This window comes from Mobula hypostoma, unplaced genomic scaffold (genome assembly GCF_963921235.1).
Source record: "Mobula hypostoma unplaced genomic scaffold, sMobHyp1.1 scaffold_97, whole genome shotgun sequence".
Lineage (NCBI taxonomy): Eukaryota > Metazoa > Chordata > Chondrichthyes > Myliobatiformes > Myliobatidae > Mobula > Mobula hypostoma.
The window spans coordinates 303,506-327,500 of NW_026948188.1; the positions used below are offsets into that span (position 1 = coordinate 303,506).

Consider the following 23,995-nt stretch of genomic DNA (forward strand, 5'->3'; position numbering starts at 1 on the left):
GAAGTGGTGCACAGCAGGTCTGATTGATAGGTTTGTGGCCTTAGGTAGAATGAGATGAGTTATACACCTCTGGTTACAAGCAGGCGCAGTTCAAGTCTTTGAGTGAAAATGCAGAAAGTTTGAAGTTAATGACTCATCTCCTTCCACCTTAGGCCACGAACTTATCAGTCACCCCTGCTGTGGACGGCTTTCTGGAGGTCCAAGATGCCCACCTCTACAAAGAAGGGATCTGTCAGCTCCACGACCGCTGGACGAAAGTGTGTGAATGTTGGGAAAGTAAATGTGCTCGGTTTTGTAAAATTGACTCCTTCTCCCTTAGGCCACGAACTGATCAATCACCCCTCGTAGGTGCAGAGGGGCTGTCAGGGGTAAGTTTTTTTACACAGAGAGTGGTGAGTGCATGGAACGGGCTGCCGGCGACGGTGCTGGAGGGGGATACGATCGGGTCTTTTAAGAGACTCCTGGACAGATACACGGAGCTCAGAAAAATAGAGGGCTACGGGTAACCCTGGGTAATTTCTAAGGTAGGGACATGTTCGGCACAGCTTTGTGGGCCGAAGGGCTTGTATTGTGCTGTAGGATTTCTATACTTCTTACTATAGCTTACAGATTTTTGTCGGACTCTACTGTTGGTGCAAAGCGACGGATTTCACAAAACCTGCCAGTGGTACAGATCAAAGTTGCTGGTGAACCCAGCAGGCCAGGCAGCATCTATTGGAAGACTTTCAGTCGACGTTTATATATTAATGACTTGGATGAGGGAATTACATGCAGCATCTCCAAGTTTGCGGATGACACGAAGCTGGGCGGCAGTGTTAGCAGTGAGGAGGATGCTAAGAGGATGCAGAGTGACTTGGATAGGTTGGGTGAGTGGGCAAATTCATGGCAGATGCAATTTAATGTGGATAAATGTGAAGTTATCCACTTTGGTGGCAAAAATAGGAAAACAGATTATTATCTGAATGGTGGCCGATTAGGAAAAGGGGAGGTGCAACGAGACCTGGGTGTCATTATGCACCAGTCATTGAAAGTGGGCATGCAGGTACAGCAGGCGTTGAAAAAGGCGAATGGTATGCTGGCATTTATAGCGAGAGGATTCGAGTACAGGAGCAGGGAGGTACTACTGCAGTTGTACAAGGCCTTGGTGAGACCACACCTGGAGTATTGTGTGCAGTTTTGGTCCCCTAATCTGAGGAAAGACATCCTTGCCATAGAGGGAGTACAAAGAAGGTTCACCAGATTGATTCCTGGGATGGCAGGACTTTCATATGATGAAAGACTGGATCGACTGGGCTTGTACTCGTTGGAATTTAGAAGATTGAGGGGGGATTTTATTGAAACGTATAAAATCCTAAAGGGATTGGACAGGCTAGATGCAGGAAGATTGTTCCCGATGTTGGGGAGGTCTAGAACGAGGGGTCACAGTTTGAGGATAGAGGGGAAGCCTTTTAGGACCGAGATGAGGAAAAACTTCTTCACACAGAGAGTGGTGAATCTGTGGAATTCTCTGCCGCAGGAAACAGTCGAGGCCAGTTCATTGGCTATATTTAAGAGGGAGTTAGATATGGCCCTTGTGGCTAAAGGGATCAGGGGGTATGGAGGGAAGGCTGGGGCGGGGTTCTGAGTTGGATGATCAGCCATGATCATACTGAATGGCGGTGCAGGCTCGAAGGGCCGAATGGCCTACTCCTGCACCTATTTTCTATGTTTCTATGTTTCAGCCCGAGACCCTTCGTCAGGACTAACTGAAGGAAGAGTTAGTAAAAGAGTAAACCTCTTACTAACTCTTGCTTGAATTTCCAGCATCTGCAGACTTCCTGTTGTTACAGTGATACAGAACGGGATTGTGATATCCTGAGAGCCTTCGACGGCGCCTGGATGTGCTGAGGTCAAAGGGGCGGGCAGGGGGAATCGTGTGCGGGCGCTCCCCACCCTGCAAGCTGCCGTTTCCGTGAAGCTCCCAACCCTGGTTGCTGAAACGATCGGAATCGGGTTTAATGCAGCCCGCGACATTAAAAACTGAATTAGAGAAAAGATTTTGGAAAGTCCCTCCCTTGTCAAGTGATAACGATGTACAATTTAAAATTGAATCAACGAATGGCTGGCACCAATTGAAGAAGAGTTAACCATCTTCAAAATCCGCATCCAATCCTCCGTCATAAAAGTCAAATTAGACCATAAGACCATTAGACAAAGGAGCAGAAGTCGGCCATTCGGCCCATCGAGTCTGCTCCGCCATTTTATCATGAGCTGATCCATTCTCCCATTTTGTCCCACTGTCCCGCCTTCTCACCATAACCTTTGATGCCCTGGCTACTCAGATACCTATCAATCTCTGCCTTAAATGCACCCAATGACTTGGCCTCCACTGCCGCCCGTGGCAACGAATTCCATAGATTCAACACCCTCTGACCAAAAAAATTTCTTCGCATTTCTGTTCTGAATGGGCGCCCTTCAATCCTTAAGTCATGCCCTCTCGGACTAGACCCCCCCATCATGGGAAACAACTTTGCCACATCCACTCTGTCCATGCCTTTCAACATTCGAAATGTTTCTATGAGGTCTCCCCTCATTCTTCTAAACTCCAAGGAATACAGTCCAAGAGCGGACAAACGTTCCTCATATGTTAACCCTCTCATTCCCCGGAATCATTCTAGTGAATCTTCTCTGTACCCTCTCCAATGTCAGCACATCCTTTCTTAAATAAGGAGACCAAAACTGCCCACAGTACTCCAAGTGAGGTCTCACCAGCACCTTTTAGAGCCTCAACATCACATCCCTGCTCCTATACTCTATTCCTCTAGAAATGAATGCCAACATTGCATTCGCCTTCTTCACTACTGACTCAACCTGGAGGTTAACTTTAAGGGAATCCTGTATGAGGACTCCCAAGTCCCTTTGCATCTCAGAACTTTGAATTCTTTCCCCATTAAATTAAGTTCCTTTTCCCAATCCTGTTTAATCTTAGATAAAGGACACTTATCCCATTGTAATAATAAATTATAAGTTCCTCCAATAGAACCCTTGATCGAAGGATTCATACTCTTAATAGTATCTAACAGGTCAGCCTCCAATATGTAAGGAAAGTTACTTAAATATTTTTGTAAAAAATGTCTAACTTGAAGGTATTGTAAAAAGTGTGAGTATGAAAGAGAATATTTATCAATTAATTGTTCAAAAGACATCAATCTATCTTTAAGTAAATCCAAAAAAGAATTAATATCTTTATTTTCCCAAAGTAAAAAAAATTGGATCACTCTAAGGAGGCTTAAAAAAGTAATTTCGATAAATTAAACTACAAAGTTTAAATTTTTTAAGATTAAAAAAATTGCAGAATTGGAGCCAAATTTGTAAAGAATACTTAATCACAGGATATAGGTTTAAATTAACAACTTTGGCTCATTGCATAGGTAAAGGAGCTCCCAATAATGAGGTTAAACAAAACTGTTTTGCAACTTTCAGTTCCAGGTCTACCCAAATTGGCCGATCGCTCTTATCAACCCAGTATAACCAAAAAGACATGTATTGCACATTACTTCAAAGTTGCTGGTGAATGCAGCAGGCCAGGCAGCATCTGTAGGAAGAGGTGCAGTCGACGTTTCAGGCCGAGCCCCTTCGTCAGGACTAACCGAACTGAAGAATGTATTGCACATTAACAGCCCAGTAATACATTCTTAGATTAGGCAAAGCAAGACCTCCCTCCTTTTTCAATTTTTGTAAGTGACACTTACTAATTATTGGTCTTTTATTATTCCAAATAAAAGATAAAATAATAGAATCAATCCGATCAATAAACTTCCTAGTCAAAAACACAGGAATATTCTGAAATGGATATAAACATTTTGGTAAAATCATCTTTTCTAATGTTGATAGTCATTGTGATAGATGTAAAACTGAGATAGCTACACTTTTTGGTCTCATTCTATACTGGAACAGTTCTGGAAGTCGGTTCTTTCAACAATTTCTAAAGCACTTAAAATTAATCTACAACCTCATAAATTAACTGTGCGTTTCGGAATAATTCCTCAAAATATTCTTGTTATTTCTGTGTCTGACCAACACGTTATTGCATTTGTTCCATTGATAGCTAGGAGGGCCATTTTGTTGAAGTGGAAGGAGACATCAGCTCCCACTTTGTCACAATGGTTCTCTGAAGCGATGCTATGTCTTAGTTTGGAGAAAATTAGAAGTCGAACCTTTGAACCTTTGTTTGATTTTGAGAAAAGATGGGGTTCGTTTGCTCGTTATTATCATTTGAGCTAATCGGTAGATTTTTTTCCACGATCTAATTGTAAATTTTTTTAGTATGTTTTCTTTTCTTGCTGGCAGTTTGATGTTTATTTTTAGAAGCTTTTTGTCTGACGCATGGCTCCGGGGTTGTACACCGAATGGGTTCTCTGTTTTTTCTCACTTTTCTGCTTAGTAGGTTGTTTTTTTTGTTATCGCGAAATCTTTTTTGTCAATCTTTAAGATAATGTCTTTTTTGGGGCATTGTAAGTGTTGTTACTTCGATGTACTGGCGTTATTTTTTTTCAGTATAATATAACAATAAAAAGATTTGAAAAAAGGAAAAGTAAGACTGAATTAGAGCCGCGACACGAAGCTCCCATTCCCAGGTAGCTGAAACAATCGGAATCGGGTTTAATGCAGCACGATACCGGACGGCGATGCAGACTCTCCGCGGCACGCCTGTAGAAATTTGCGAGCGTTTCAGGTGACAGACCCGAATCCCCTCAAAGTTCCCGTGACCTATAGCCGCTGTTGTGCCTTCTTAGCAGCTGCTGCGATACGTTGGGGCCCGGTAGGTCCTCGGAAATGTTGGAGCCCGGGACTGGATCCTAAGGGGGGGGGGGTGGGTGCGGGGTCGGGGGAGACCGGACCGGATCTGGGGGAGGGGGGGAGTCGGAGACACCAGGCCGGATCTGAGGTGGGTGGGGGGTGTTCAGGAAAGAGCGGACTGGATCTGGGGGGTGGGGGAGTTTGGGAGAACGGACTGGATGTGTGGGGGGAGATTCTATCCAGAGGAATGGGGGGGGGGTGACCTTAATGAAACATAGCGAATGTTGAAAGAGTTCAGTAGAGTGGCCTTAGAGAGGATGGTTTCCCATGCAGAGAGAGTTCAAGACTGGAGGGACGTCCGTTTAGAACGGAGATGGGGAGGAATTTCTTTACCACAGGGGGGGTGAACCAGTGGAATTCGTTGCCACAGGCGGCTGTGGAGGCCAAGTCTTTAGGTATGTTTTAGACAGAGGTCGATAAATTCTCGATTAGTTAGGACGTGGAGGGATACGGGGAGAAGGCAGCAGGTTGGGGCTGAGAGGGAAAATTGATCAGCCATGATCAACTCGGTGGGCCGAATGTCTGAATTCTGATCCTACGTCTTATGGTCTAGAGCCTCAGGACTCACAACACCAGGTTCAGGGACAGTTATCACCCCTCAACCATCAGGAAGGAGGTACGGGAGCCTCAGGACCCACACCACCAGGTTCAGGGACAGTTATCACCCCTCAACCATCAGGAAGGAGGTACAGGAGCCTCAGGACCCACACCACCAGGTTCAGGGACAGTTATCACCCCTCAACCATCAGGAAGGAGGTACAGGAGCCTCAGGACTCACACCACCAGGTTCAGGGACAGTTATTACCCCTCAACCATCAGGAAGGAGGTACAGGAGCCTCAGGACTCGCACCCTCAGGTTCAGGGACAGTTATCACCCCTCAACCATCAGGAAGGAGGTACGGGAGCCTCAGGACTCACACCACCAGGTTCAGGGACAGTTATTACCCCTCAACCATCAGGAAGGAGGTACAGGAGCCTCAGGACCCACACCACCAGGTTCAGGGACAGTTATTACCCCTCAACCATCAGGAAGGAGGTACAGGAGCCTCAGGACTCACACCACCAGGTTCAGGGACAGTTATTACCCCTCAACCATCAGGAAGGAGGTACAGGAGCCTCAGGACCCACACCACCAGGTTCAGGGACAGTTATCACCCCTCAACCATCAGGCTCCTGAACCAGAGGGGACAACTTCACTTGCCCTGTCATTGAAACTTTCCCACAACCAATAATCTCACTTTCAAAGACATTTTATCTCGTTTTCTCCTGTTCTCGTTATTTATTGCTATTTATTTATATTTGCATTTGCACAGATTGTTATCTCCTGCACTCTGGTTGATATTTCTGTAGATTTGCCTTGTCTGCCCGCGGGAAAGAGAACCTCAGGGTTGTACACACTGACGTCCCTGTACTTTGATAATAAAACTTACTTTGCCCTTCGATCGGATCCGGGTGGCAGGGAGACCGGACCGGATCTCGGGTGGGACCGGACCGGATTGCAAGGTGAGATCGGACCGGTTCTGTGGAGACTGGACCGGATCGCGGGTGAGACCGGACCGGATCGCGGGTGGGACTGAACTGGATCTTGGGTGGGACCGGACCGGATCTGTGGAGACTGGACCGGATCTCAGGTGAGACTGGACCGGATCACAGGTGAGACAGGACCGGATCTCAGGTGAGACTGGACAGAGTCTGTGGAGACTGGACCGGATCTCAGGTGAGACTGGACCGGGTCTCAGGTGAGACCGGACCGGAACTCAGGTGAGACTGGACTGGATCTGTGGAGACTGGACCGGGTCTCAGGTGAGACAGGACCGGATCTCAGGTGAGACTGGACAGAGTCTGTGGAGACCGGACCGGATCTATGGAGACTGGACCGGGTCTCAGGTGAGACCGGACCGGGTCTCAGATGAGACTGGACAGAGTCTGTGGAGACTGGACCGGATCTGTGGAGACTGGACCGGCTCTCAGGTGAGACTGGACCGGGTCTCGGGTGAGACTGGACAGAGTCTGTGGAGACCGGACCGGATCTGTGGAGACTGGACCGGCTCTCAGGTGAGACTGGACAGAGTCTGTGGAGACCGGACCGGATCTATGGAGACTGGACCAGGTCTCAGGTGAGACCGGACCGGCTCTCAGGTGAGACTGGACAGAGTCTGTGGAGACCGGACCGGATCTGTGGAGACTGGACCGGCTCTCAGGTGAGACCAGACAGAGTCTGTGGAGACCGGACCGGATCTATGGAGACAGGACCGGGTCTCAGGTGAGACTGGACAGAGTCTGTGGAGACCGGACCGGATCTATGGAGACTGGACCGGGTCTCAGGTGAGACAGGACCGGGTCTCAGGTGAGACTGGACAGAGTCTGTGGAGACCGGACCGGATCTGTGGAGACTGGACCGGCTCTCAGGTGAGACTGGACAGAGTCTGTGGAGACCGGACCGGATCTATGGAGACTGGACCAGGTCTCAGGTGAGACCGGACCGGCTCTCAGGTGAGACTGGACAGAGTCTGTGGAGACCGGACCGGATCTATGGAGACTGGACCGGGTCTCAGGTGAGACCGGACAGAGTCTGTGGAGACCGGACCAGATCTATGGAGACTGGACCGGGTCTCAGGTGAGACCGGACCGGGTCTCAGATGAGACTGGACAGAGTCTGTGGAGACTGGACCGGGTCTCAGGTGAGACTGGACAGAGTCTGTGGAGACTGGACCGGATCTGTGGAGACTGGACCGGACAGAGTCTGTGGAGACCGGACTGGATCTGTGGAGACTGGACCGGGTCTCAGGTGAGACTGGACAGAGTCTGTGGAGACCGGACCGGATCTATGGAGACTGGACCGGGTCTCAGGTGAGACTGGACAGAGTCTGTGGAGACTGGACCGGGTCTCAGGTGAGACTGGACCGGGTCTCAGGTGAGACTGGACAGAGTCTGTGGAGACCGGACTGGATCTGTGGAGACTGGACCGGGTCTCAGGTGAGACTGGACAGAGTCTGTGGAGACCGGACCGGATCTATGGAGACTGGACCGGGTCTCAGGTGAGACAGGACCGGATCTCAGGTGAGACTGGACAGAGTCTGTGGAGACCGGACCGGATCTGTGGAGACTGGACCGGCTCTCAGGTGAGACTGGACCGGGTCTCAGGTGAGACTGGACAGAGTCTGTGGAGACTGGACTGGATCTATGGAGACTGGACCGGGTCTCAGGTGAGACTGGACAGAGTCTGTGGAGACTGGACTGGATCTATGGAGACTGGACCGGGTCTCAGGTGAGACCGGACAGAGTCTGTGAAGACCGGACTGGATCTGTGGAGACTGGACCAGGTCTCAGGTGAGACTGGACAGAGTCTGTGGAGACCGGACCGGATCTATGGAGACTGGACCGGGTCTCAGGTGAGACAGGACCGGATCTCAGGTGAGACTGGACAGAGTCTGTGGAGACCGGACCGGATCTGTGGAGACTGGACCGGCTCTCAGGTGAGACTGGACCGGGTCTCAGGTGAGACTGGACAGAGTCTGTGGAGACTGGACTGGATCTATGGAGACTGGACCGGGTCTCAGGTGAGACCGGACAGAGTCTGTGGAGACCGGACTGGATCTGTGGAGACTGGACCGGGTCTCAGGTGAGACTGGACAGAGTCTGTGGAGACTGGACCGGGTCTCAGGTGAGACTGGACAGAGTCTGTGGAGACCGGACTGGATCTGTGGAGACTGGACCGGGTCTCAGGTGAGACTGGACAGAGTCTGTGGAGACCGGACCGGATCTATGGAGACTGGACCGGGTCTCAGGTGAGACAGGACCGGATCTCAGGTGAGACTGGACAGAGTCTGTGGAGACCGGACCGGATCTGTGGAGACTGGACCGGCTCTCAGGTGAGACTGGACCGGGTCTCAGGTGAGACTGGACAGAGTCTGTGGAGACTGGACTGGATCTATGGAGACTGGACCGGGTCTCAGGTGAGACCGGACAGAGTCTGTGGAGACCGGACTGGATCTGTGGAGACTGGACCGGGTCTCAGGTGAGACTGGACAGAGTCTGTGGAGACCGGACCGGATCTGTGGAGACTGGACCGGGTCTCAGGTGAGACAGGACCGGATCTCAGGTGAGACTGGACTGGATCTTGTGGAGACCGGACCGGATCTATGGAGACTGGACCGGGTCTCAGGTGAGACTGGACAGAGTCTGTGGAGACCGGACCGGATCTATGGAGACTGGACCGGGTCTCAGGTGAGACCGGACAGTCTGTGGAGACCGGACTGGATCTGTGGAGACTGGACCGGGTCTCAGGTGAGACAGGACCGGATCTCAGGTGAGACCGGACTGGATCTGTGGAGACTGGACCGGATCGGATCTGAGGAGACTGGACAGAGTGTGGAGACCGGACCGGATCTGTGGAGACCGGACCGGATCTGTGGAGACTGGACCGGGTCTCAGGTGAGACAGGACCGGATCTCAGGTGAGACTGGACTGGATCTGTGGAGACCGGACCGGATCTGTGGAGACTGGACCGGGTCTCAGGTGAGACAGGACCGGATCTCAGGTGAGACTGGACTGGATCTGTGGAGACCGGACCGGATCTGTGGAGACTGGACCGGGTCTCAGGTGAGACTGGAGCGGATCTCAGGTGAGACTGGACTGGATCTGTGGAGACCGGACCGGATCTGTGGAGACTGGACCGGATCTCAGGTGAGACTGGACCGGATCTGAATGACAGGGCAGAGCTGCCCGGAACGGGAGCCGGGGTTGGGGGGGGTGGGAACGGTGTGGGGGAAGGGTCTGGAATGGGAGTAGATCTGGAATGGATCCTGGGGGCCGGAGAGACCAGACTGGATCCAGGGTGGGGTGGGGAGGTGTACGGGAGAGTTTGTCTGGATCTGGTTGACGTCCCCTCTCCTCTCTCCCCTCCCTTCCCCCCTCTTCTCTACTTCCTCCTCTCCCCCTCCCCTCCCTCCTCTCCCCTCCCTTCCTCTTCTCCACTCTCCTCTGCTCTCCCCTCTCCACCCTCCTTCCTCTCCCCCCTTCCTCTCCCCCTCTTCTCCCCTCCCTCCTCTCCTCCCCTTCTCCCGTCCCTCCTCTTCCCTTCCTCTCCTCTCCTCTCCCCTTCCTCTCCTCTCCTCTCTCCCCTCCCTTCCCCCCTCCCCTCCCTCCCTCCTCTTCCTTCCCCCTCTTCCCTCCCCTCTCTCTCTCCTCTTCCCTCCCCTCTCTTCTCCCCTCCCTTCTCTCCCCTCCTTCCCTCCTCTCCCCTCCCTTCCTCTTCTCCCCTCGTTCCTCTCCCCTCCCTTCCTCTTCTCCCCTTCCTCTCCCCTCCCTTCCTCTTCTCCCCTCGTTCCTCTCCCCTCCTTCCTCTTCCCTTCCCCTTCCTCTCCCCTCCCTCCTCTTCCCTCCCCCCTTCCTCTCCCCTCCCTCCCTCCTCTCCCCTCCCTCCCTCTTCTCCCCTCTCCTCTGCTCTCCCCTCCCTCCTCTCCCCTCCCTTCCTCTCTCCCCCCTTCCCTCACACCCCCCCATCTCCCCCTCCCACCCCCCATCGGCAGGCCAAGAGTGGCCCATTCAGCCGCAATGTGGAGCTGCTACGTCTGCTGCCAAAGCGGGGTCCGTCCGCTTTCGACGCCTTCTGCCAGGCACTGCGGGACACCGAGCAGGGTCACCTGGTCGCCCTGCTCCACCAGCACTTGACCCCGGGGCCGGACGTCGCCCCCTCACAGGTCCGGGAGGGGCGAGGGGGGGTGGGGTCGGCTGCTGGGACACTCACACATCCCCTGGGGTGGGGTCGTCCCGTCACGGGTCCGGGAGGGGCGAGGGGGAGTGATCGGCCACTGGGACACTCACACCTCCCTTGGGGTGGGGGCAGGACGTCCTGTCACAGGTCCGGGAGGGCGAGGGGGTATCGGCCGCTGGGAAAGGACCCCTCCCTCCCCTCCCGCCGGAAGGGGCGGATGACCCGACGGAGGTCCGGGTGGGGAGATCGGAGTGGGAAGTCCTGGAGCAGGTCTTCACTCCGAACGGTTTGGTGACAGAGAGGGCAGTAGAGGAATGAGCACGAGGAGAGGAGGGAGGGAAAGGGGAGTGAGGGGGAGAGAGAGCTTATGGATTGCACAGGAACATAAACAGGAGCAGGAGTTGGCCATCCGGCCCATCGAACCTACCCCACCCAGTGAACCTCCTCTAAAGCCAGTATATCCTTCCTCAAGTATGGAGACCAGAACTGCACGCAGTACTCCACGTGCGGCCTCACCAGTACCCTGTACAGTTGCAGCATAACCTCCCTGCTCTTGAATTCAATCCCTCTCGCAATGAAGCCCAACGTCCCACTCGCCGTCCTGATAGCCTGCAAACCAACGTCTTGCGGTTTTGGATTGAGGCTGTGCGGAGGGAAGGGAGTGAGTTAGAGAGAGGGAGCAAAGAGTGAGAAAGAGGAGGAGGGGAGAGGGAGAGATGGGTTGAGAGCAGAGAGGAAAGGGAACAGGTGGAAAGAGGGTGGGAAAGAGGCGAAGTGATGAGGGGTGAAGAGAGAGGGAGGGTTGAGAGGAGGAACAGAGAGAGAAGAGGGGGTGAGAGGCAGAGAGATTGAGTGGAAGAGAACGACAGAGGAACAGGAGGGACGAGCGGGTGTGAAAAAGGTAGTGAGAGGAAGGGAAAAGGACGGAGAGAAGTGGAAAGGAGGAGATGAACAGGAATAAACGGGAGAGAGAGATACAGGGGAGGGGGAGATGAAAGAGAGAGACTTGAGGAAAAGGAGGAAGTAACGAGAGGGAAGGCCGATGAAGAGCGGGACAGAGAGGAGGAGAGAGCGTGCGGGAGGCGAGAGAGAGAGATGGAGGAGGGGAAAGGAGATGTGGAGCCAGGAGGGAGGGCGGGAGAGGAGTACGAGAGCGAAGGGAGAGGGAGAAGAGAGGAAGGCAGAGGACAAGGAAGAAAAGGGCGTGGGAGCAGAGAGAGAGACTTAATCGGGGGCCCCCAGAGGGAGGGTGATCTTAGGAAAACGGGATACGGTGGTCCATCTGTGGAAGGAGCTGCCTGGGGAAGTGGCCGAGGTAGGGACATTAACGACACTCGGACAGGGACACGGATAGGGAAGGTTTAGAGGGATACGGTGGTCCGTCTGTGGAAGGAGCTGCCGGGGGAAGTGGCCGAGGCAGGTACAACACTCGGACAAGGACACGGATAGGGAAGGTTTAGAGGGATACGGTGGTCCGTCTGTGGAAGGAGCTGCCGGGGGAAGTGGTCGAGGCAGGTACATTAGCGACACTCGGACAGGGACACGGATAGGAGAGGTTTAGAGGGATATGGTGGTCCGTCTGTGGAAGGAGCTGCCGGGGGAAGTGGTCGAGGCAGGAACATTAACGACACTCGGACAGGGACACGGATAGGAACGGTTTCGAGGGATACGGTGGTCCGTCTGTGGTTGGAACTGCCGGAGGAAGTGGCCGAGGCAGGTACATTAGCGACACTCGGATAGAAAAGGCTGAGAGGGATACGGGCAGAGGGTACTGGCTCGGATGGGGCTGAGGGCCAACCGATTGTAAGATTCTGTGACCTTACGACTCCTTTCTCGTGCTTGTCTCTCTCGGCCCTCCCCTCCTCTCCCGCCAGACTCCGAGGACGCTGGAGGCCGCCCCTGGGGACGGGGAGAGGGAGGGCGCGAGCTCTACGAAGAAGCCCCGCAGATCGGGTGAGTGTCGGCCCTCCCCTCGTCCGCCTTCCCCCTCCCCGACCCCTCCTCCTCGACCCCTTTAGATTTTAGATCATGAGGACACTCAGTCCTCGTTTATTGTCATCTAGAAATGCATGCATTAAGAAATGATACAACGTTCATCCAGAGAGATATCACAGAAACACAGGACAAATCAACACTAAGACTGACAAAACCACATAATTATAAGAAATAGTTACAACAGTGCAAAGCAATACTGTAATTTGATGAAGAACAGACCATGGGCACGGTTAAAAAAAAAGTCTCAAAGTCTCCCGAAAGTCCCATCATCTCATGGAGACGGCAGAAGGGAGGATCGCTCCCTGCCATGAACCTCCAGCCCCGCCAACTTGCCGATGCGTTGGAAGCTCCCGACCGCAGCCGACTCTGAATCCGTCCGAAAACTTTGAGCCTCCGACACCGAGCACCGAGCACCATCCCCTGCCGATCGCTTCGACCCCGGCCGTGACCGCCAGCAACAAGCAAAGCCGAGGACTCGGGGCCTTCCCCTCTGGAGATTCCGGATCGCACAGTAGCAGCGGCAGTGAACCGGGCATTTCAGAAGTTTCTCCAGATGTTCCTCTGTACTCTCACGTCCGTCTCCATCAAGTCAGGATTGTGCACGGCCCCCTACTTGACAGATAACAGATATCGTTCACCGGAGTGGCTGCCGCGAGCTGCGTCGCGCCACCATCTTCTCCTCCCGCCCTCCGATCTCCGAACTCTCAGTCGCTCTCTCTCAGCTCTTCTCCCCCGCTCCCCGCGACCTCCCTCTCTCCATTTCCCCTCCCGCCCAGCTCCTATAGAACATAGAACAGTACAGCACAGTACAGGCCCTTCGGCCCACAATGTTGTGCCGACCCTCAAACCCTGCTTCCCATATAACCTCCCACCTTAAATTCCTCCATATACCTGTCTAGTAGTCTCTTAAACTTCTCTAGTGTATCTGCCTCCATCACTGACTCAGGCAGTGTATTCCACGCACCAACCACTCTCTGAGTGAAAAACCTTCCTCTAATATCCCCCTTGAACTTCCCAGCCCTTACCTTAAAGCCATGTCCTCTTGTATTGAGCAGTGGTGCCCTGGGGAAGAGGCGCTGGCTATCCACTCTATCTATTCCTCTTATTATCTTGTACACCTCCATCATGTCTCCTCTCATCCTCCTTCTCTCCAAAGAGTAAAGCCCTAGCTCCCTTAATCTCTGATCATAATGCATACTCTCTAAACCAGGCAGCATCCTGGTAAGTCTCCTTTGTACCCTTTCCAATGCTTCCACATCCTTCCTATAGTGAGGTGACCAGAACTGGACACAGTACTCCAAGTGTGGCCTAACCAGAGTTTTATAGAGCTGCATCATTACATCGCAACTCTTAAACTCTATCCCTCAACTTATGAAAGCTAACACCCCATAAGCTTTCTTAACTACCCTATCCACCTGTGAGGCAACTTTCAGGGATCTGTGGACATGTACCCCCAGATCCCTCTGCTCCTCCACACTACCAAGTATCCTGCCATTTACTTTGTACTCTGTCTTGGAGTTTGTTCTTCCAAAGTGTACCACCTCACACTTCTCCGGGTTGAACTCCATCTGCCACTTCTCAGCCCACTTCTGCATCCTATCAATGTCTCTCTGCAATCTTTGACAATCCTCTACACTGTTTACAACACCACCAACCTTTGTGTCGTCTGCAAACTTGCCAACCCACCCTTCTACCCCCACATCCAGGTCGTTAATAAAAATCACGAAAAGTAGAGGTCCCAGAACAGATCCTTGTGGGGCACCACTAGTCACAATCCTCCAATCTGAATTTACTCCCTCCACCACCACCCTCTGCCTTCTGCAGGGAAGCCAATTCTGAATCCACCTGGCCAAACTTCCCTGGATCCCATGCCTTCTGACTTTCTGAATAAGCCTACCGTGTGGAACCTTCTCAAATGCCTTACTAAAATCCATATAGATCACATCCACTGCACTACCCTCATCTATCCACCGGCCGCCCCTCTCCTCCTGCTCCCCCCCCCGCCCCGGCAGACGCAGCGGAGGATGGGGGCACCCTTCCCTCCCTCCCCCCGCTCTCTTTCGTCCCGCTCGACTGACGCGCCTCTCGCTTGCTCCCCCCACCACACGCACGCACGCATGCATGCAGTGTGCTCCCTACAAAGGGGACAGCCCCCTCTCTTGTCTCCTCTCTCCCTCGAATGCCCCCTCTTCTCCTTTGATTCCCCCCCCACGCCTCCCACAGAACACAGCCTGACCCACTCTCTCTACTTGCACCCCCCTCCCCCACACAGACACGGCGGAGACCTCGCTGGACGACGGTGACGGCCCCCTCTCCTGTTCCGTACTCCCCTGCTCAGCGGAGTTCTACCAGCGTCATCGGGAGACGGTGAGAAATCGGGAGGGGGTGGGAGCCTGCGGTTCGGGGAGCCGGCGGCGGCTCCCGGCCTTCGTGTGTGGCTCCGCGTGCGGGGCTCGGCAGCTCAGCGGCGCGGGGGACAGAAATCTCCAAGAGAGGGACGCAAAGAAAGCTTTTGGCCCGTTGGCTTTCGCAAATCAGGCGCAGGAGGTGGGATGTATCAGTTGTTGGGGGAGGCCTCATCTCGGGTGTCGTGTGCAGTTTCGGTCAATAGACAATAGGTACAGGAGTAGGTCGTTCGGCCCTTCGAGCCAGCACCGCCATTCACTGTGATCCTGGCTGATCACCCACAATCAGTATCCAGTTCCTGCCTTATCCCTATAACCTCTGATTCCGCTATCTTTAAGAGCTCTATCCATCTCTTTCTTGAAAGCATCCAGAGACTTGGTCTCCACAGCCTTCTGGGGCAGAGCATTCCACATATCCACCACTCTCTGGGTGAAAAAATTTTTCCTCAACTCCGTTCTGAATGGCCTACCCCTTATTCTTAAACTGTGGCCTCTGGTTCTGGACTCACCCATCAGTGGGAACATGCTTCCTGCCTCCAGCGTGTCCAATCCCTTAATAATCTTATATGTTTCAATCTGATCCTCTCTCATCCTTCTAAATTCCAGAGTATACAAGCCCAGTCGCTCCAATCTTTCGACATATGACAGTCCCGCCATCCCGGGAATTAACCTTGTGAACCTTCGCTGCACTCCCTCAATAGCAAGAATGTCCTTCCTCAAATTTGGAGACCAAAACTGCACACAGTACTCGAATCCTCTCGCTATAAATGCCAGCATACCGTTCGCCTTTTTCACCGCCTGCTGTACCTGCATGCCCACTTTCAATGACTGGTGTATAATGACGCCCAGGTCTCGTTGCACCTCCCCTTTTCCTAATCGGCCACCATTCAGATAATAATCTGTTTTCCTATTTTTGCCACCAAAGTGGATAACTTCACATTTATCCACATTAAATTGCATCTGCCATGAGTTTGCCCACTCACCCAACCTATCCAAGTCACCCTGCATCCTCTTAGCATCCTCCTCACAGCTAACACTGCCGCCCAGCTTTGTGTCATCCGCAAACTTGGAGATGCTGCATTTAATTCCCTCATCCAAGTCATTAATATATATTGTAAACAACTGGGGTCCCAGCACTGAGCCTTGCGGTACCCCACTAGTCACTGCCTGCCATTCTGAAAAGGTCCCGTTTATTCCCACTCTTTGCTTCCTGTCTGCCAACCAATTCTCCACCCACACCAATACCTTACCCCCAATACCGTGTGCTTTAAGTTTGCACACTAATCTCCTGTGTGGGACCTTGTCAAAAGCCTTTTGAAAATCCAAATATACCACACCACTGGTTCTCGCCTATCCACTCTACTAGTTACATCCTAGTGACCGGAGGCAGAGACGGGCAGGCTGACGCTAGAGGGCGCCTGTTTAAGCTAACGAGGCCCAAGTCTCCTCTGGCCGTTCGCGGCCCACACCCCTGCACTGGTTTTATGCCCGTCTTAATCTAAACAAAGTGGTAATTGGATACCCAGATCTCTCTGCTGCCTGCGTGCAGTCCGCCAGACCCCCGGCAGTGCGCTGTCTGTGCAGCGTAACGCCTTCTGAGTAGTCTGTATGTTCTCTCTCCCCCCCCCCGTGAACCGCGTGCGTCCCCAGGAGGATGTTCGACTGCGAGACCTGGGAGCCGAACCTCCGCTATTCGATCGCGGCTGATCCTTTTTCCCCGCTCCTCCGGCCTTCTCCCCGTAACCTTTGATCCCATGTCCAATCAGGAGCCTATCGACCCCCCCCCCCTCCCCACCCCAACGGCCTGGCCTCCACAGCTGCCTGCGGTAACAAGTCCCACTCATTCACCACCCCCGGCGAAAGAAACGTCTCCGCGTCTCTGTTTTGAAAGGGCGGCCCCTCTGTCCCGAGGCGGTGCCCTCTCGTCCTAGACTCCCCCACCACGGGAAGCACCCTCTCCACATCTACTCCGCGTCGGCCTTTCAACATTCGAATAAGATCCCCCCCCTCATCCTTCTGAATTCCGGCGGGTGCAGGCCCAGAGCCATCAAAAGTTCCTCGTATGATAACCCTTTCATTCCCGGAATCGTCCTTGTGAACCTCCTCTGGACCCTCTCCTATGCCAGCACATCTTTTCTAAGATGAGGGGGGGGGTCAGTATCACAAATGACTTGACTTGGTCCAACCAAGCAGAGTCCACTGCCAAGAAGGCCCACCAGCACCTTTACTTCCTGAGAAAACTAAAGAAATTTGGCCTGTCCCCTAAAACCCTCACTAATTTTTATAGATGCACCATATAAAGCATTCTTCTCGGGTGCATCACAACCTGGTACGGAAGTTGTCCTGTCCAAGACCGGAAGAAGCTGCAGAAGATTGTGAACACGGCCCAGCACATCACACAAACCAATCTTCCGTCCGTGGACTCACTTTACACCGCACGCTGTTGGAGCAGTGCTGCCAGGATAATCAAGGACACGACCCACCCAGCCAACACACTTTTCATCCCTCTTCCCTCCGGGAGAAGGCTCAGGAGCTTGAAGACTCGTACGGCCAGATTTGGGAACAGCTTCTTTCCAACTGTGATAAGACTGCTGAACGGATCCTGACCCGGGTCTGGATCCAAATATCCGGACCTGCCTCTCGGTTTTTTTGCACTACCTTACTTCCCATTTTCTGTTTATGATTTATAATTTAAATTTTTACTACTTACTATCGATTTGTAACTCAGGGAGCGGGAAGCACAGAATCAGATATCGCTGTGATGATCGTACGCTCTAGTATCAATTGTTTGGCGACAGTAAAGTAAAACTGTTCACATTACTCAAGGCGAGGCCTCACCAGTGCCTTATCACATCACATCCCTGCTCTTGCATTTCCAGACCCCTTGAAGTAAATGCTAACGTGGCGTTTGCCTTCCTCGTTTGGTGGGTGAATTGCCCCCGTGCTCGGGCTGGGGTTCAGTCGGGGGATTGCTGGGTGGCCAGGCGTCTCGAAGGGGCCGTTCCGCGCTTTATAAATACGTGAAGTTCGGAGGGGATGTTTCAGGCTATGCTTATTCATTTTCTTCTTTAGAGATCCAGCTCGAAATAGGCCCTTTGGACTGCCGAGCGTATCAAATTAAACTAAATCGGGCATTTATAAAAATATAAATTGGGTCGTGTTAAAAAAAGCACAATAGACAGCAAGGTAGAGAGCAGAGAGGTCATGTTGCAACTCTACAAATCCCTGGTGAGGCCACACTTAGAGTATTGTGTTCAGTTCTGGTGGCCTCATTATAGGAAGGATGTGGAAGCTATGGAGAGGGTTCAGAGGAGATTCACCAGGATTAGACTATGAGGACACTCAGTCCTCTTTTATTGTCATTTAGAAATGCATACATGCATTAAGAAATGATACAGTGTTTCTCCGGAGTGATATCACAGAAAAACAGGACAAACCAAAGACTAACGCTGACAGAACCGCATGATTTTAACATACTTAAAGCAGTGCAAAGGAATACCATAATTTGATGAAGAACAAACCATGGGCACGGTAAAAAAGAAGTCTCAAAGTCCCAGAGTCGATTGACTCCCGAGTCCCCGATAGCAGGCGGCAAAAGGGAGAAACTCCCTGCCATAAACCTCCAGGCACCATCAACTTGCCGATGCCTTGGAAGCAGCCGACCACAGCCGACAGCGAGTCCGTCCGTCCGAAAACTCCGAGCCTCCGACCAGCCCCTCCGATACAGCCTCCCGAGCGCCATCCTCTGCCGAGCGCCTTCGACCTTGCCCCGGCCGCTGAAAGAAGCAAAGCCGAGGATTCGGGGCCTTCTGCTCCGGAGATTCCGGTTACCGCACAGTAACAGCGGCAGTGAACCGGGCATTTCGGAAGTTTTCCAGATGTTCCTCCGTGCTCTCACGTCCGTCTCCATCAAATCAGGATTGTGCACGGCCCCTTGCTTGACAGATAACAGATATTCATCACCGGAGAGGCCGCGCGCACTGCCATCTTCTCCTCCTCCTGCAGATGTCGCCTGGATTGGAAAACGAGTCTGAAGCCTGACTTGTACTTCTGCGTCAACGTGACGCCGTAAGCACTGGGTCGCCGCCAACCCTCCGCTGAGGCTGACGCGGATCCCCACGCCGGAGCCCGCGTTGCTGCGACGGGCCCCTCTCCCGAAACGTAACCGCGCCTCGCGGCAAGGCGGACCGCAACAGCTGTGACTGGTCCGCTTGGGTAGCGTCGCGTTGAAGCACCGCTCCTGGACGCTGGGGAGGCGAGTGCTCGTGATGAAGTTGGCGGAGCCTGCAGCTCTCTGCCTGGGGCGTATCTACGGAAAATAGCGCCCGTGGCGAGCATTGAAATTGCGCCCCGTCCAAGCATCTGACTTTATTACTTTATACTTCATTGTCGCCAAACGATTGATACTGGAGCGTACAATCATCACAGCGATATTTGATTCTGCGCTTCCAACTGCATCTCAGTGTGGTTTGGCCATTGTCCCGGATCGGACCGCAAAGCACTCCAGCGTGTGGTGAAAACTGCCCAGCGGATTATCGGCACCCAATTGCCCACCATTGAGAACATCTACCATAAACGCTGCCCGGGCAGGGCGAAAAGCATTATCAAGGATGCATCTCACCCTAACCATGGACTGTTTACTCTCCTCCCATCCGGTAGGCGCTACAGGAGCCTCCGCTCCCGCACCAGCAGGCACAGGAAGAGCTTCTTTTATGCTGAACCTCACATCACAGCGCTAAGCAGTATTGCACCCATATTGTACTGTCTCAGTACTTTTATATTTGTGTGCTGTAACACTTACTTTTTATTCGCTGTTATTTTCCAAATACTTTACACTTTATTGTCGCCAAACAATTGATACTAGAGCGTACAATCATCACAGCGATATTTGATTCTGCGCTTCGCGCTCCCTGGAATACAAATCGATAGTAAATATTAAAAATTTAAATCATAAAATAGAAAAGGGAAAGTCAGGTAGTGCAAAAAAACTGAGAGGCAGGTCCGGATATTTGGAGGGTGCGGCCCAGATCCGGGTCAGGATCCGTTCAGCAGTCTTATCACAGTCGGAGAGAAGCTGATCCCAAATCTGGCCGTACGAATCTTTTAGACAACTTTACCATAATATCAGCCCAAAAATACAGGTCAAGCTCGTTAATCTTTTAATTAACAAATGAAAATTAGAACTGCACCTTCCTGGCTTTCACTGATGCAAATTGGTCTGTGATGTGATCAAAGTCAGTTTTTTTTCAGTTTCTTCTCTTTCTACACTCAGCAGAGCAAGATCACGGAGTCTGCCTTGACCCATGGAGGCTCTCAGATACGAAAGTGTTAGTTTTAACTTGCTGAGTGATCTCTCACAGCTGGCGATGGAAACTGCGATGGTCAGCAATGCGAAGATTGGGGAAGATGCTCTCATCTCCATACTGAACAATAAATTCAAGAAGCTCTTCAGGTTTTGTTATTTTCATGTTGACTCGCCTTGATAGCAACATTCTGCAATCCAAAATTTCTTCATGTAGCTGCTGTCCATCAACATCAGAGCTGTACAATTCGCCCAAATTTTCACACTTCTTCTTTAGGTCGTTCCTGTCGGTGCCGTAACACGGTCCCTCGACGTTGAGAAGGAACCCAAAGTTGGCGTCGGTGTCGTGCAAACGAGCGAACCTTTCGTCCATTTCTCTGTGAAGACGGTCGAGTGTTCCCTTCATGACTCTTTCCATTTCCTCCTTCGTGGTTAACCCGGCGTCTCTCGAGTTCTCATCAGCCATTCGTTTCTTTCGTCTCTGACGTCTTTCAACTTTAATATTCTGTTCTTGACAGAGACCGACTCCTTCTTCGAATGACTCACTGACCAACACTTCTCCTTCGTCATAAAAATGATCTCGGAGGGCTTTTAAATCCAGGGCAGTATCGTGGAAGTTCATGCACAACGAGATCTAGGTGTTCTTGTACATCAGTCACTGAAAGCAAGCATGCAGGTACAGCAGGCAGTGAAGAAAGTGAATGGCATGCTGGCCTTCATAACAAGGGGAATTGAGTATAAGAGCAAAGAGGTCCTTCTGCAGCTGTACAGGGCCCTGGTGAGACCACACCTGGAGTACTGTGTGCAGTTTTGGTCTCCAAATTTGAGGAAGGACATTCTTGCTATTGAGGGAGTGCAGCGTAGGTTCACAAGGTTAATTCCTGGGATGGCGGGACTGTCATATGTTGAAAGATTGGAGCGACTGGGCTTGTATACTCTGGAATTTAGAAGGCTGAGAGAGGATCTTATTGAAACATATAAGATTATTAAGGGATTGGACACGCTGGAGGCAGGAAGCATGTTCCCGCTGATGGGTGAGTCCAGACCCAGAGGCCACAGTTTAAGAATAAGGGGTCGGTCATTTAGAACGGAGTTGAGGAAAAACTTTCTCACCCAGAGAGTGGTGGATATGTGGAATGCTCTGCCCCAGAAGGCTGTGGAGGCCAAGTCTCTGGATGCTTTCAAGAAAGAGATGGATAGAGCTCTTAAAGATAGCGGAATCAGAGGTTATGGGGATAAGGCAGGAACTGGATACTGATTGTGGATGATCAGCCAGGATCACAGTGAATGGCGGTGCTGGCTCGAAGGGCCGAATGGCCGACTCCTGCACCTATTGTCTATTGCTAGGATCCTGCGGCCTCTTTTGAATGCGGTCAATGCGAATGAGTACTTTGTTCCAAATGAAATCATTCTGGGCACCCGGTGAAAGATAAGACGTGGATCCAGGATGACTTTCCACGTGAGTGAGGTGTTCTTTTATGACGGGGTCAAAGATGGCCAGTAGTTTCAGTAAGCCAAGGAAATTTCCCACGTTGGAGTCATCATCTAGCTGAAGTGACTCCCTGTGTCCTCGCAAAGCCAGGTTCTGAGTCGCAAGGAATTTTATGCAGTGAAGGATTCTCGTCAAGATATCAGGCCAATTCTGCTTTTCCTTCTCAATCTGTGACCGAAATATAGCGTCAATAACTCCTCTTTCCAGCTAAATTTCTTTCCACTGTGTGAAGCATTCCCGATGGTTCTTGGCATTTTCATGAAGACTAATCCTTTCAGGTGTTTTCCACTGGTTGAACGCACTTTCCTGTTCCAATGAGGATTGATGGTCTGACGCGGAATAGTGAAGACAACAGATACAAAATGCGGACTTTTTAGAAGGGGAATAGACCAACCATGAGCGAGTCACTTCCTCACCACAACCATTTCTCAGTTTCCTTTTGAACCAAATTTTATTCGTTGAGCAATTTGTTGGTAGGAAAGGCCCCTCACTGTTCTGGAAATACTTCGAACCCAGCTTTAATTTTTCTGTTCTCAACGCGTCAGGACGAATTGCTTTTCCAGTGTCCTTGTCGAACTTCAGAAGTCCAATCTCATGCTGTTCAATCACCTCTGGTGTGACAGTTCGAAGCTCTTTGACACCATCCAGTTCACTAGGTTCAGTGTCGTCAGGTTCAATCTCGTCAATAAACTCATCATCACCACCACCACCATCGTCTTCCCCTCCTGTCATGTCCACGTTCTCTGTGGCAGCCTCACTCTTAATCTCGCCATTCTCTCATCTATCTGACTTGACTTCCTCTCGGCTTGAGAGGCATTTGTACTCGATCGGCCTTCGGATTCTAACAAACTTGTAGCAGGTGCAGGCGCCTCCATGGAACGTGTCGAACTACTTGTTCCGGCCTTTTCAAAGAAGGGCATGAAGAACATGCTCGACTTCTTGGCTTCCTCCGCCTCCAACTTCCGTCTCTTCCGTCCCTCAGCTCCACTTTCCTTCTTGTTCGTGAAGAAACCTTTCACGGTCTTCTTACACAACGCTCGGAAGTAAGTTCATTCTGGTGCTTCTCACCCGTGATCATCAAAGATCATACATCTGAAGAGAATTCTTTTCTCACTATCGCACAGATTGTGGTCTTCGGGTGAGGAAGTCGAGGATCCAGTTGCAGAGGGAGGTACGGAGGCCCAGGTTCTGCCGCTTCTCGCTCAGGGTTGTGGGAGGGCTGGCACTAAATTCTGATCTACAGTCGACGAACCTGACGTTAGGTGTCTGCGCTGTCCGGGTGGTCGCAAGCCGGGCGGAGAGCCGTTGAGATTGCGCCTGCCGCAGTGGGTCCAGGTCCTTGCTGAGGCCGGGGTTCAGTCCGGTCATGACCGACCTCTCAAAGCGTTTTCATCACTGTTGAGGTGAATGCTGCCAGGCGATAGTCATTAAGTTCCTGAATCGTTGAGTGTGGGCCTTCAGTCTCCCGTCCCTCCTCCCCGATGGTAGCAATGAGAAGAGGCCGTGAAGGGGTGATGGGGGTCCTGAATGACGAAAGCTAATGATCAAACCCTGCCTCCCATATAACCCCCCACCTTAAATTCCTCCATATACCTGTCTAGTAGTCTCTTAAACTTCACTAGTGTATCTGCCTCCATCACTGACTCAGGCAGTGCATTCCACGCACCAACCACTCTCTGAGTAAAAAAAACCTTCCTCTAATACCCCCCTTGAACTTCCCACCCCTTACCTTAAAGTCGTGTCCTCTTGTATTGAGCAGTGGTGTCCTGGGGAAGAGGTGCTGGCTATCCACTCTATCTATTCCTCTTATTATCTTGTACACCTCTATCATGTCTCCTCTCATCCTCCTTCTCTCCAAAGAGTAAAGCCCTAGCTCCCTTAATCTCTGATCATAATGCATACTCTCTAAACCAGGCAGCATCCTGGTAAATCTCCTCTGTACCCTTTCCAATGCTTCCACATCCTTCCTATAGTGAGGCGACCAGAACTGGACACAGGACTCCAAGTGTGGCCTAACCAGAGTTTTATAGAGCTGCTTCATTACATCGCGACTCTTAAACTCTATCCCTCGACTTATGAAAGCTAACACCCCATAAGCTTAAAGCACATGGCTTTAAGGTAAGGGATGGGAAGTTCAAGGGGGATATTAGAGGAAAGTTTTTCTTAACTACCCTATCCAACTTTCAGGGATCTGTGGACATGTACCCCCAGATCCCTCTGTTCCTCCACACTACCAAGTATCCTGC

The 23,995-nt window shown here is 51.8% G+C and overlaps 1 protein-coding gene across 1 annotated transcript in view; it reads left to right on the forward strand.

Annotated features, from left to right (window-relative positions):
• Window positions 1-23,995, forward strand: part of LOC134341730 (caspase-2-like) — a 39,390-nt gene that overhangs the window by 5,053 nt on the left and 10,342 nt on the right. The window contains exons 3-5 of the mRNA XM_063039630.1: window positions 10,371-10,541; window positions 12,430-12,508; window positions 14,823-14,917. Of these exons, the coding sequence (XP_062895700.1) occupies window positions 10,371-10,541; window positions 12,430-12,508; window positions 14,823-14,917 (345 nt within the window). The remainder of the gene's footprint in view (window positions 1-10,370; window positions 10,542-12,429; window positions 12,509-14,822; window positions 14,918-23,995) is intronic.